The sequence below is a fragment of the Ctenopharyngodon idella genome, chromosome 5 (assembly GCF_019924925.1).
Source record: "Ctenopharyngodon idella isolate HZGC_01 chromosome 5, HZGC01, whole genome shotgun sequence".
NCBI classification, from domain to species: Eukaryota; Metazoa; Chordata; class Actinopteri; order Cypriniformes; family Xenocyprididae; genus Ctenopharyngodon; species Ctenopharyngodon idella.
This window is the reverse complement of record NC_067224.1, coordinates 32,449,486-32,463,765: the sequence shown is the minus strand read 5'-3', so window position 1 is coordinate 32,463,765 and position 14,280 is coordinate 32,449,486. Positions and strand designations below refer to the sequence as shown.

Below are 14,280 nucleotides of genomic sequence, written 5' to 3'. Positions count from 1 at the left end.
AGTAGATGAATAGATGTAAATTACAATCTGTGTGATCAACCATATTGCGATTGTGCTTACAACTGTTTTTGTTTTGTTCCTTTCATAACAACTCTTGAAATATTGCACATATTTGTGACCATCACAAATTTATCATTCTACAAATTTAGATTTTTTAAGTGCAGTTTTATAAATGCTATATATAAATAATAATGGGCTGTCAAACATAACTAATAGCGTACTTTTTATTGGTATAATGTGAAGCTGTTTCAATAAAAGTGAAATGCTTAAGAGTTGGCCGCCTAAAACGCCTCCTCAAAACATTGCAAAATCTTTGGGAAGACTGTGCGGGGAAAACTGTGTCAGCTGCTTCCATAAATATATCAGTGGATTAGGGGTTTATTGTCATTTTTTCTTTTATAGGAACACACACACACACACACACACACACACACACACACACACACACACACGATGACATCCTGCAGGTTAATCTCTCTGTTTGTATGTTCTGATACACACGTACATTTACTTTTATCTTTTCCTTGGGTAATGGGGATTGATAAACAGATTTGTTTGCTACTTGACAGCGAGACAACAACAGCAAAGAAACAAACAGGATTATCAAGCAAGGAGGCACATAAATCTGTTGCAGAACCCATGTATGTTTTTCGAGCATGCTTGATGAGTAGCAGTTTATGAGCTCATCACATCACATAATTTAACAACTATCCAAAATATAAACAGAGCTCTGACACCATTTTAAAATGCATCTCTCCATTTGATGAATGTTTGACTAATAATAGAGGTCAGATTATGGCAGTGTACATTAAAGGGGTCATATGCTGCATTTTTAATCTTTTTTTTTTTTTTTTTTTAATATTAGTTTGAAGGCCATATGCACTCACTATGAACAATATATTTGAAGCATATCTAAGAAACAGCACTGGTTTAATAAATTTTCTCTACCATTCCAAGGTTCTGTTTTTATTGAGTCAGGATTGTGCTGATCATGGGTGAAGTTTGGACTTTCTTTGTGACAGATATACAGCATCATATGATGCAGGAGGAACTGGGATGAGTGAGAACTGATTAATGGCACAGGTCTTAAAATAAAAGCCTGAGAAAGGAAGGGTGGATTTGAGCATTGCATAAAGGTCAAGAGCGGAGATGAAGATGATTTTTACGCTGATAAATTATTCACTATATCTGATTATAACAGACAGGCAGACAAGAGTGAGAAAGGGACACCCGATTATTAGATCATTATAGATACAGATCAGACATACACACTTTCTTTCAATCTTAAGAGAGCACTTGAACTGCTGTAAGTTTTCACATTTGGTTAATTGGTTTAGAGTTCAGTTCTGCCTCCTTTGATTTCTGCCTGCCACATCAGTGTGAGTATCACTGTAGTGCTAGTGGCAGCTGTTCACCACTGTAGCTAGGAAACGACTCAGGGGGAGAAGACTGGTACATTTCGGTTTTCTACAACAGACCGCAGGGTTTTTCTCCATGTGAACACAGACCAGTCTATAATACCTGGAGAAAGCTATCCATAAGCTATCCATTCCCATTCTTCTTAATTGCAGTGACTCCCCTTGGATCCATACTAACCAGCCAAAATCTGAGAACCTTGGCACACTCAGTCAGATGCACACATTTTTCATGGTGCCCTCTAGTGGTGAAGGAAAACGTGCAGATTGGTGCTTGTATCCCAAGTAAATTTGTACTAGAAAAGCATTTCACCTTTTTAATGCACCTTTTTTTTTTTTTTTTTTTTTTTTTTTTTTTTTTTTGAGAAATTGACTGCGTCTGTCGATTTTCTCTAATGATTTTTTACACTACACTAAGTAAGATTTTTTAGGTACAAATGTTCTAAACACAGTAAAAACAGTAATATTGTAAAATATTATTACAATTTAAAATGGCTTATTTCTAATTTAATATATATTTTAAAATGTAATTTATACCTGTGATGCAAAAGCTGAATTTTCAGCATCATTACTCCAGTCTTCAGTGTCACATGATCCTTCAGAAATCATCCTAATATGCTGATTTGGTGCTGAAGAAACATTTATTTTTATTATTAATGTTAAAAATGATTTTACATTGTTTTTAGGATTCTTTGCTGAAGTATTGATTAAAAAAAAAAAAAAAATACTGACCCCAAGCTTTTGAATGTTAGTGTAATGGAAAAACTGCTGCTCCTGATCCTGATGCTTGGGCTTTACAAGAGCTGAATTGAAGTATTTTAGTGTGATTCTCTGTTTGACTGTTTTATGGCACACATAACCTGCTCAGATGGCTGCATTAAATACGCTGTCCAGTGCAATCATCGGTTGAATCAAGTCAGCGTTTAGACTGCTCTTGATAATCTTTAGCCTTATTTTTCAGCTCCGCTTATATCAAATCATTGTGTGTGCATGTTTATATTGCATAAGCTAAATCTTTAGGCTACATATTTGTCCCTGTAATCTCTTGTTCTGTTTTTGATGACAACATACAATACATTAAGCATAACAATACCCAGGAACAGTCATTTACAAACTAAATAACAAACGTTTAGGCCAATGTAATGATGCACAGGTGTGTGTTGGAGTGTGCAGATCTGCTTTGTGTGTGTTTTTTGGCTTAATCAAGCACACTTTTTTTCTCCAGAAGATGGCGCTGTGTGCACAGTGGAGAATCTGCCAACGTCTTCTCCAATTATGTAGTAATAATAATAATATTTTTTTTAAAACATGACCAGAACAAATGTCTGTATATTCATTACACAAACTCTACCCAAAGCCATATAGGTGGGTAAAGGATTTACTATACCTCTGAGGGCCAAATGTTTAAAAACATACATCCTCAAAAATACAGTAAAACATGTCAAAAACCAACTTGTGAGGACATCCTCACTATTTGAAATGCTGATATATCATGTTTTACTTCAAATCTAATAATGTCAGCAGGTATGTTTGAGGATTAGTGGTGGTAGTTGTGAGTTGCTGTTGAAACAACCAGCATTGCTGCTTATTAGCATTGTATTTTGGATGCTGGTTTACCTACCAGGCTTTTTAACTAACTGAACCAGTAAAGTTGACTTGCCTTCCTCTGTGGAGTGCTGCCACACACCGTAGCACATATAGGAAACCATTAGGAGTCGGTGTATGTAGACGCACACATCAATCTATCTTGTCTCACCTCATTTTCCTGGTTCTCTTTCTTTCACGTTCTTTGAAGAGCACATGAGTTATATGTTATCCATACCTCTCCTCCACCCATTTTCTACCTTTGTTCTTTCCACTGCGGCGGTTAAATAACACGGTGTGTGGGGGCACACAGTTTCAGGCTATTTGCAGTGCGTGTTCGAGAAAGAGATCTCTTGAAGTTGTCAGTACAGTCTGTGCTGTTTTTCATTATAGAGTGGGGTGAGAAAAGGAATGCTCTTATAGCAATCCCCACTCTTTCAACCTCTCACCCTCTCATTGCCCCCTTGTTTCTCTCTTTGAACTTCCCCTCTTCACATTTTGCTTCTTTCATGTGTTCTCCACCAGCTCGTTTCTCTATCTCGCATCTCTTTCGGTCTCTGTTCCTCACTTTTTAGTGTTTTTGTGTGTGCTGTTGTGATTTCTCAACATATTGTTGGTTTCTTCTGGTTGAGAGTCATATCTGGACTTTGTGGAAGAAATTTTAATTTTAAATTTCATTTTAATTAATCATAACTAAACATTTCTTTCCTTACAGGGCTAACATTTATATATGCTTTTGATACTGAATGTCTCTAACACTTCGGCCGGAATTACTGTCTGAAAATAACAAAAGGAGAAATAAAAATAGACATGTGTCCAGTTTTGTTATGTACTGTATGTTCAATCTCATGATTGAGGTATTCAGTTTTGCTTCTGCCTAATAATAACAAAGAATTATACATATTTAGAACCATCTTTTCCCTCCAACTTGAGGAAAATGATGGTTCTACATATGTATAATTCTTATTAATGAATCATGTCACCTTTATCATGTTCCTTTTTTTTATAAAAACGATTGTACTCTTTGTCGGGGGATTGTCTTATAAACTGGTCTGAGATCCTTCCTGCCATGATTAAAGCATATTGAAGGCATTGTCTGGAGTCTTGTCTGATTACTGCTGTGCAGCAGGTTACTGGAACACTAAAGATCTTATTCCCAAGTGTTGGTGTTCATAAGGGAAGAGACATTGTCCGACTCAAAACAGGTGTCAAAGTGGAGACGCCTAGAGTATAAATTTGTAGGTGTCGAAGACTCCCCGTTTAGTCGGGTGCGTAGGGGAATTTCTACCACAACTTACTGTATATGTAAAGGAACATGTACGGTAAAATAAAACCCTCTGCTTTGTGTTAGGACTTACTTTTAGGGAGTTATTTTGGCTATACATGATCTCACTTATTACATGGCTACTCAAAGTTAGGGTAAATTCAGGTTGATTGGGACACTTTTTCCAAGTCATCTCAATGGCAAAAGTGTCCCAATCACCCTGAACTCACCCTATCTGTCGGCTACCTGTAAAGAAACTACCAAAAACCCCATATACTTACATAAGTTCTACTGTCGACTACTGTAAAAAGTGTCCCAATCACCCTGAATTCCACCTGTCTGTCGACTACCTGTAAAGAATCTACCAAAAACCCCATATACTTATATAAGTTCTACCTTTAAAGCAACAAGTTATAGGGATAGTTCATACCAAAATGAAAATTGTCAACATACACTAACTCTTATGTCGTTCCAAACTTTATGTATGACTTTTTGTCTTAAAAAGGACACAAAAGAGGATATTTTGAAAAATTTCTGTTTTTTGTCTGTACAATAGAAGTCAATGATCACCAAAACTGCTTGGTTGCCAACATTTTTTTTTTTTTTTTTTGGGTAGACTGTCCCTTTAATACAGATCAACAAAGTGAACAGGATTTTGTTGTTGTTGTTGTTGGTTTGTTGTGTTTAATTTATTTGTTCATCACTTACTTGGTGAATATGAACATTTGAACAAAGACTGTTTAAAATCATATTGAGCCATTATAGCACTTGAAATAGTTGCTCTAAAGTTTGAAGTTTTTATCTGTTCTTTTGTCTACTTTATCCCAAAATGTCCTACTTTGGATCTTTTGGTGATGTTATGGCCTTTTGTTCCTTTTGCAGCTTTTGTTAGAGAGAGTGAGAGTGTGTGGCTGAAACAGACTGTCAATAGAAAGATGAATGGAAAATCTTTTTCAGCACAGATGTGTCTTCTCTCAGTCTGCTCTCGTTCTGCTTGTCTTTTATTTTTCTTTGGTGAAGTAGATCTTTTGATACTCTTCACATACAAGGTCAGAAAGCTAAGAGACCAATCAGACCAGCCTAAAACTTTATGCTTTCTTTCCTGAACAAAGCCCCCTTCCTCAAACACACACATACACGCTGAAGAAGAACAAAGCACATAAAGAAGGAGAAAAAAAAAAAATGACATTGACTTTCAGTGAAAAGAGATTATGGTCAAAAGTTTGTGGAATTTCTGTTTCTCTTTCTTAAAGGAATAATTCACCTAAAATGTCAAGTTTTTCATTATTTACTAACTAACAGTAGCTTTGTGTGGTAAACAGGCTGATGTACTGTATTATATATTTAAATCATTATTCAGTGATAATCTTTCACTCCTGAACCTCTGCTCTCTGATTCATGAACAACTTTTTTTTTTGATAAAAAAAAACAACAGTAAAAACTGTAATACAGTGAAAATTCAATTCAATTAAAATTTATTTGTATAGTGCTTTTCACAGTATATATCATTTCAAAGCAGCTTTACAGAAAATGCACGTGTCTACATTACAATTTAGATCTATTCTGTTAACAGAGGTGACTGTGTCCAAGTTACATATTTCATAATTGTACATACAGTATACATGTACATATACGGTTAAATACACAGGAGCTAAACCATTTAGGGCCTTATAGGTCAGTAGCAATAACTGATACAGAATTTAATAACTAGAGTAGAGATGATAAAATTGGTGTAATGTGAAAGAAGATTTTCGAAGGACAAGTATCTAATATAACACCCAAGTCTTTTACTGTAGAGGATGAAGTAACACTACATCCTTTGAAATGCAAATTGTATTCTAAGAGATTCTGTGTACAGGTTTTTGGTCCAATAAATAATATCTGAATTTAACAGAAGAAAATTACAGATCATCCAATATTTTATATCTTTAACACACTCTCAACTTGTATAATTTAGCAATTTCTAGGGCTGCCCTCGACTAAAGATTTTTCTGGCCGACTAGTAGTCGTTCATTTTAAGCATTAGTCGACTAATTGTATGTTTATTAATAAATCATAATAAAGAGCCTTTAATGCCTACATAGCCTAATCAGCGTTCAAGCGCACACATTGAGCTTGCCACAGCCCACCGGCAGAAATAGTGATTATGATGCATCAGGGAAAAACAGCAAGGAGACTGCTTTAACATTTTAATAATTAATTGATGAACTATTTTTTTTCTGTATTTTCGGCTGCAGAGATTAAGTTGACGATGTTGATTTGTCATCTCCTCAGTAGTGGACGCGCCTGTATGCACGCGTTTCATACGGATTACATAACCTGAGAATATTTATTTTAATATTTATTTTAAGTGCAAGTGATCTCACTGACGCCTCCAAGTTTAGCCGTCATGCAGTAAGCGTGCTACTATTCAGCTTTCACACTCTGCACAAACACTTGAATAGCCCACATTTTTCTAGGTTAACGTTAAAGTGAGCGGCCATGTAAAGTTGCTGCTCCTTACATGTTTCATATGATAAGCCATATTTGAGGTCAATGAATGAGCGTTTGGATGTCCTGCCCGATGTACTGTAGTATTTACAATTTAGACTAGCCGTTAATGATCTGTCCGTCACAGACTGTGTTACCCATTTCCTGTGGAGTATATATAATATATATATATATATATTTTTTTTTTTTTATTTTTTATTTTTATTTTTTTTTTTTTATTGCGACTAAGCGACTAATACATTTTTTTGGTCGACTAAGCCTCTTCTCGTCGACTAATGGTTAGTCGACTATTAGGGGGCAGCCATAGAGATTTCATCTGGTCATGATAAAATATATAACTGAGTATCATCGGCATAGCAGTGGAAACTAATTCTATGATTTCTTATAATATTACCAAGTGGCAGCATGTACAGTATATTGAAAAGAGCAGAGGGCCTAACACAGATCCTTGTGGCACTCCATATTTTATTAGTACATAGTACAGTTTAATATATTTAAAAATGTAAATGTTTTATGTTAAATGTTAAGTTTTCAATAGCCATTACTGCAGTCTCACATGATCCTTCAGAAAACATTCTAATATGCTGATTTGGTGCTCATATTTTTGCAACATATTTTTCATTATTATCAATGTTGAAAACGGTTGTGCTGCTTAATATTTTTGTGGAGACCTTGATACATTTTTCAGGATTTTTGATGAGCTGCACAATTCTGGATAAATTGAGAATCACAATTTTTTTGTTTCAAATAGAGATCACGATTCTCCCGCAATTGGGAACAGAAGAGACAACTAAACAAAATAACATGTAATTTAGAGGTTTGGACAATATGTTAATTGCTGCAGTCTACAGTTTTTAAAATGTTTAATTTGAATGAATTATTTAAAAAAAAAAATCAGCTTGAGTGAATGATTTAATGACTCACTCACATATACTTCACTTGTTTCATTAACTGGATGAATCTGCATTTTTGAAAAAAAAAATCCCCTGAATGAATGATTCAGTGGCATAAATTTTTAAGTCACTTGTTGCCTACTAATGGTGTAACGATGTAATTAATGCATTTGTTATATGAAGCGCCATGTTACTACTTTTCTGTAGACATCAGTGTTTATATCCAAGCTATAAACTTTTTCCCAGTACTTCTGTGATCATTTGAATATTTGTAACAGAAATAATGTGTGTTTGAAAAGAAGCTTGAAGAAGAAGTTTGTGAAGCTGTTTCATACCTATACATGGTAACCGCATTCTCTGGTCAGCGGCAGCGCTAACGCAGATTTGAATGTTCTGGTGTGATTTTGTCGACATAGCCGAATCGTTGTCATTTAGGAATGAGATCACGTGGGTGTTTGAATCGAGATCTTTTAATGATTAATTGTGGAGCTCTAATTAATAGACAGCATTTATTTGAAATAGAACTCTTTTTTTAACGTTATAAATATCTTTACAGTCACTTTTGATCAATGCATCCTTGCTGAGCAAAAGTAATTTCTTAAAAATAAAACCCCTCATTTTTGGAGCTTAACCCATGTGATCACAATTACCTGTTGTTCTATGAAAAGCTGCAATAGAAATGGTCATTTGTATCCCACTAATAAAATAATAATTGTTAATAATGACATAATTTCAGTTTTTAGCTGAACTAACCCTTTAAAACTGTTCTCCAAAAGTCTGTAAAGATAACAGCTCAGTGTTTTGCTGATCTCTTTGTGTGTGTCGTGTTCCTATTATGGCATCTGGAAGGGCAAGATTGAGCATGCAAGAGATACAATCCTTTAGAAAACTCTCCAGTGTCCATCACTTTTCTCTCACACTCACACTCATGCACACAGTGTTAAGCTGTGGTGAACAAATTCCCAATAGTCCCAAATGTCTAAGTCTAGCAAAGTCATGAGAACAGGAAATGACCTCGATTCTGAGTTTGCCCCCAAGTGTGACCCCAAGCAAACAGCTTGTGTTCACTGTTCAAGCAAAGAACAGTGGACCAATGTGTGTTGTTATGAGTGTGTTACATATTTTCAATAAGTCTACAGGGACACATGGGGGAATATCCGGCCGTAATCCTGTTGCTCGGGCTTCACAAGGGCTGAATTGAAGTATTTTAGTGTCATTCTCTGTTTGACTGTTTTATGGCACTGGGCTTGTTGTCACCTGGGGAGTTACAGCAGTCAAACAGAAGGGGGTTGGGCAGGGAATCATTTGAAAGCAAGAAGGTTGAATGGATAACAATAGGCAAATTGAATAGAGAGTTGAAGTTCTGTGTATCCAGGTTCCCTGAAAGAGACCTGTTACTCACACAGACGCACCAACAGGTGGTGCGACGTGTGCTGCATTGTGTTCACAGATATTGAGACCCTGATATTGTCTTTCTCTAGAGATATTCTCCCAAAAAATCAAAATGGTGTTATTGTTTATTTGCCCTAATGTCTTTAAAAACCTGTATGCATTTCTTTCTTCTATGGAACACAAAAGAAGGTATTTTGAAGAAATGTCTCCTCTTGAATCCCACTGACCTTCAATGAACAGACAAAACATATTCTTCAAAATATCTTCTTTTGTGTTCCACAGAAGAAAGTAAGTCATACAGGTTTGGAACCATGTGATGGTGAATAAATGATGACAGAATGTTTGTTTTTGGTTTAATTGCCCCTTTAACTAAAACATACTTACTGTTATGTCACTCTGTATGTATTCTCTCAAGAATGTGTTTGTTTTCACATTTTTATAGTCATAATCTCTAATCATTAATAGTAAATCATTTGTAAATGAGTGTGCTTGTGTGTCTTTGTGTCCATCTGTTCTGCTGTATTCCAGCTGCTTGACCCACACCCTCAGCACTGGTTCCTCATTGGCTGATGAGAACCTTGTCTGGAGAAGCTAGTCTGGGCCCCTTATGAGGATGCACATCTAAACCCTGGACTGGAATTTCTCTAAGATTGGAATAGAGCCTTGATTGGGACTGCAGGGTTTTAATTTGTGTCAGTCTTGAATTGACACACACGGTATAATGGAATCTATCTAAGAGGCATGCCAGTTTATAGTAGAACAAATCAATATTTGTTTTAAGACAAAACAAAGTTATTGGCACAACTTCATGATATCATCTGGACAGGTTTCATACCTCCAGCCTTTGGCCAAGCCTTTTATCTTACAGATGCGTTTGGTTTCACTTTGCACCTGGACTGGTTTTTCAAAATTCCTATGTCATGGGATTGAACTGGATGGTTCACGGTGGTTGTGATATAAGCATGACTTATGAGGCATAGTTGTGTGTTTAGAAAATTCTGGCTTTTTTTTTAAGCTAGCAAATGTTCTCCTTATGTTTAAGAGGCTACCTCAAAAAGCTGTGGAATAGATGTAAAGGTTAATTGTGCATTCATTTCAAAGGTGGAGTGCCATTATTGTACCACTAGTATCACCCAAAAGATTAGAACTTGGCTGGTTACCATGGCCCTGTTAGCTCCTGCTGGTAGATGCCATACACTATCTGAAATAGTAGATCTCTAATAGTAGATGTTTTACCAGTGGCTGTTTTGTAGGGCTCTACAAAGCATGACATTTCTGTATATTTTCCCTGTCTGCTGCCTGTGACACCACAGCCCAGCATAAGTAAAGAGATTTCAGATTGCATACTTTTCTAGACAAGTGCCATTAAGATGAGTAGGATTTATAACTGCTGGCTTTATATTCAATTTTAAACTTGTCATAGTAATGTGAATCACATAATTAGGAAATTAATTCACATTTATAGGGAAATGGAAATGGTCCAAAACTCAACCTCAGTCATCAACAAAGTGTGTAGACTTGCATAGGAAAGGGAGAGGCAGTTGTTTCGAAGCAGAAGTCTGATGAACTTCTCCTTTTATTTTTAAATTTCACACAAATAAACCTATACACATGAAATGTATGAAACCTCAGGCCACATTTTAGCCAACAACAACAACAAAATAAATAAATAAATAAAAGTAAGATTTTATTTATTTATTTATTTTTTACATTGGAACACCAATGCAATTTCCACCAAATTCTCATTCTCAAACATGTATTATGTATGTAATGTATTATGCTATTTATTAAGTTAAATGTATCATGGTATCCACAAAGCACCAAATCAGCAGATGATTTCTGAAGGATCATGTGACACTGAAAACTGGAGTAATGACTGTTGTAAATTCAGCATTGCCATCACAGACATAATTGCAGGCATTGCCATATTATATTTTTGATCAAATAATTACAGCATGGGTCAGCAAAAGAGACTTCTTTTAAAATGGTATTGTGCTTTATACATCATGGTCGTATTTAATGTACTGCTTTTATGTTTATTTAAATAAAAAATTATTGAATTACAATATCAAGAATTACACAAACTCAAAAGTAAAATACATTTTGGTAATGAGAATTTGACGTCACAATGCAAAATACAATTTTATTGGTAATAAGAATATTGTCTTTATGTAGCTTCTTACTACTTATTATAGTTTGTTAAATTTTTTTAAATGTATTTTTTTTTTCTTAATTATGGATGAAATGTGACCGGTTCTTGACAGGTTTCATGCAATTCACCCTATAGGCTCCACCTACTCCAGATCCAGCCCTGGTTTTCACACAAACTCTTCGTGCAACTTTGTCTTCTGGCTCTCCCTCTATGTTCAATGGCATACCTCTGCCTTCCTACTACTTGGAGACAGAGTGCATGTTAGAGAGAGAGAGAACATGTGGCACTAGAGAGCATTTTGAGCTTTACCCCCTCAGTGAGAAGTCAAGCAACAGAGTGAAATAGAGAGAGACAGAGAAAGCAAACCTCCTACAGCTGGACTTTTCCCAGAGTGCAGGAATGGATTTCCTCTGATACTTTGGATGTCAATGCGCAACTTTGGAGTTTACGCACAGAAGGGATCTTTAAAGTTGTGTTGACTGAGCGTGTGTATGTGAGCCGTGCTTTGAGGCGTGTGTGTGACAGGAGCGTGCTCGGAGCTATGTCAGGTGTTACACGGAAAGGTTCTGGGAGACCAGGATATTACTACAGACTCCTGGGTCGAACGAGGCTACAGAGACAACGCAGCCGCTCCAGGAGTAGAAGCAGAGCCACAACCAATAGGGGTAAACTTCATGTTATAACTTTACATTATTTCTGAAATATATTCCCTCTCACCTTTTAAAAAAACTTTCAGTTTTGTTAAGTTAATAATAAATGGTGCTGTATATCTTGGTAATACCCAGAACTGTTACGCTTAGCTGAAGTTTATTAAGTTGTGTGTGTCAAGATTTCTGCTTGTCACAGTAGTAAACCAAGACTTTTGGTGTTGTCACAGCAGTAAAACATCATAACAGCCCACATTAGAGTGCAACTGCCATAAACACAGTTATTACCGCTTTGTTTGTTGTAGAACTCTTATTCACTTCTTTTGAAAAGTTTTTTTTTCTTTTCCTGGGAAAAAACTTACATTATTTTAATTCTGAAGAAGAACATTTATTGAATGAAAAAATGTATCTCACTTTAATTCACACTTCACTTTAGATCTCTAAAACTGGAAGCAAATGCTTCCTCTTTAACCAGCTCATTTTAGACTTGCTATTAATGTGTTTCATTTCTCAGACTAGTAACTAGACATTGAAGGGGACACGTGCCATTTAGTCGCACTGTGAGTCGCATTAGTGGTAGGACTTTTTCAGTGCCTCTTTCTGCAGGTTAAGTCGTTACGCCAGTAGGTGGCGATAAGTGTGTTTGTGTATTATGAAAGAGTCATTGAGTCATTCACTCAGCCGATTTAAAACACAATTCATTCAGTAACCAATTGTCTCTGCCATGTGTTGCTTTTTCAGTGCTGGACAACTGATTCTGCTTTGACTTTTTTTTTTTTTTGGAACTGTTTTTTAATATAATGTCAAATTTGACAAATGTATTTATTCATAACAGAAATGTTGTATAAAAGCAAAATCAACACTGATTAATCATGCGTGTAGTCAAATCACAGTCCTTTTGACATTCTGTACAAAAGCACAGTGAAAATGGTGCAATATGTATTTAAAAAAAAAAAAAAAAAAAAAAAATTCTAAATGTTATTTACTTTAACTTTTGGTTCCCGTCTGATTTTGAGTATTTTGTTTCATGTACAAAAAGCTTAGTCACTCCGTCAGTTTAGTGTCAGTTTTAACACCTAAATGTCACCAGGACAAAACCGCACAAGCCGTAAATTTGAGTTAACGAGTCCTCATGCGGAGCGGGCGGAGTGAGCGTCTGTGTGTGGAGAGGGGGTTATTATCAGCTATAACTTTAAGGTTAAACAACAAGACCGGTGACCAGACACAAGTATTAAACCTGACACAAACACATTCTTACTCACACAAATTTTTCAAACCAGTCAAGCAGGAACTCAGTACTTTAGTATGGCTCAAAAAGCTCCTGCGCTCTCTCACACACACGCTCTGAGTAATTTCAGATGCGATGGCTGTGAATGGCTCCTTTAAACTCTCATCCAGGTTATGGCTATCTGGGCTCATTACACAGAGGGTCGATTGAGATCCCTGAGTCATTCAAACTCAATTCAATCACTGAGAGAATCAATTCATGTAGTAGATGAGATGCTTTGTGATGGGGCTTTGTAATGGCACAGCTGTTTTGGGGACTTTGCAGCTTCAAGGTGACATCACTGTGGTAAACTTTTGAAGTGAAAGGCAGTCCCTCCAGAATACAACACAAAATCAACAAAATGTCACATTTTTTGCATTCTGCATAATTCCCCGTTTCACTGCAATATAATCTCAAAAATTAAAATGTCTCACAAAAAAATAAATTATAATTATCTAATTTTTTCACGAGAATACAGATGTCGCGCATGTGATGTCTGTGTGAAACCTGCCGTCTCACATAAGTGCCATGTGCCAGAGCGCATGGCACATAATTATGTCAAAATGTCCATCTTGGCGGTCATTTGTCATTTGTTTGTTTTTTCTTATTTTATTACTGACTGTTTACTTGATTACTTAATTAGGCCTACTTGAGAACTTTTTACTTATATTAGGCAAGTATTTGTTTTGTTGTGGCTTACTTATAGATTTAAGTATTTCTATGTGAAAATGTTATTAAATCTAGATAGTACACCACTAGACTAGTCAGACTAGCTATCTAATAGCCTAACAATTTTGAAAAAAAAGTATTATTATTATTTCAGATTTCTGAAGACTGGGTAAGGCTGTGCACGGCACTCAATAATACCCCTTTCCAAGTCTGAAAAAAAAATGTCCATAGGTTGTTTTTAAAATGTTGTTGTTAAAATGTATCAGAAAAAAAAAAAAAAAAAAAAGATTGAGGCATTTTGTTTTTTGGTGTCATGTATTGCGCATCTAACATAATACATAATATGGTAAATGTGGTGTCCTAATTATTATTATTATTATTATTTTTTTTTTTTAAAATCACAATTTTTTCCCCGCAAATTTCTGGAAATTGCCACCACTGAATCTGTCATTTTGATTGCAAAAATCAAAAATAAATAAATAAATTGGCAAATCCTGGTGGGACTGG

The 14,280-nt window shown here is 35.7% G+C and overlaps 1 protein-coding gene across 5 annotated transcripts in view; it reads left to right on the top strand.

Annotated features, from left to right (window-relative positions):
- Positions 1-14,280, top strand: part of LOC127512366 (disabled homolog 2-interacting protein-like) — a 142,166-nt gene that overhangs the window by 44,450 nt on the left and 83,436 nt on the right. Inside the window, exon 1 of one of the 5 annotated variants that reach the window (XM_051893197.1) lies at positions 11,437-11,855. The exons of the other annotated variants lie outside the window; for them this stretch is intronic. Within the exon in view, the coding sequence (XP_051749157.1) occupies positions 11,732-11,855 (124 nt within the window). The 5' untranslated portion in view covers positions 11,437-11,731. Of the gene's footprint in view, positions 1-11,436; positions 11,856-14,280 lie in introns of those variants that run through there. 5 annotated transcript variants of the gene reach the window in all.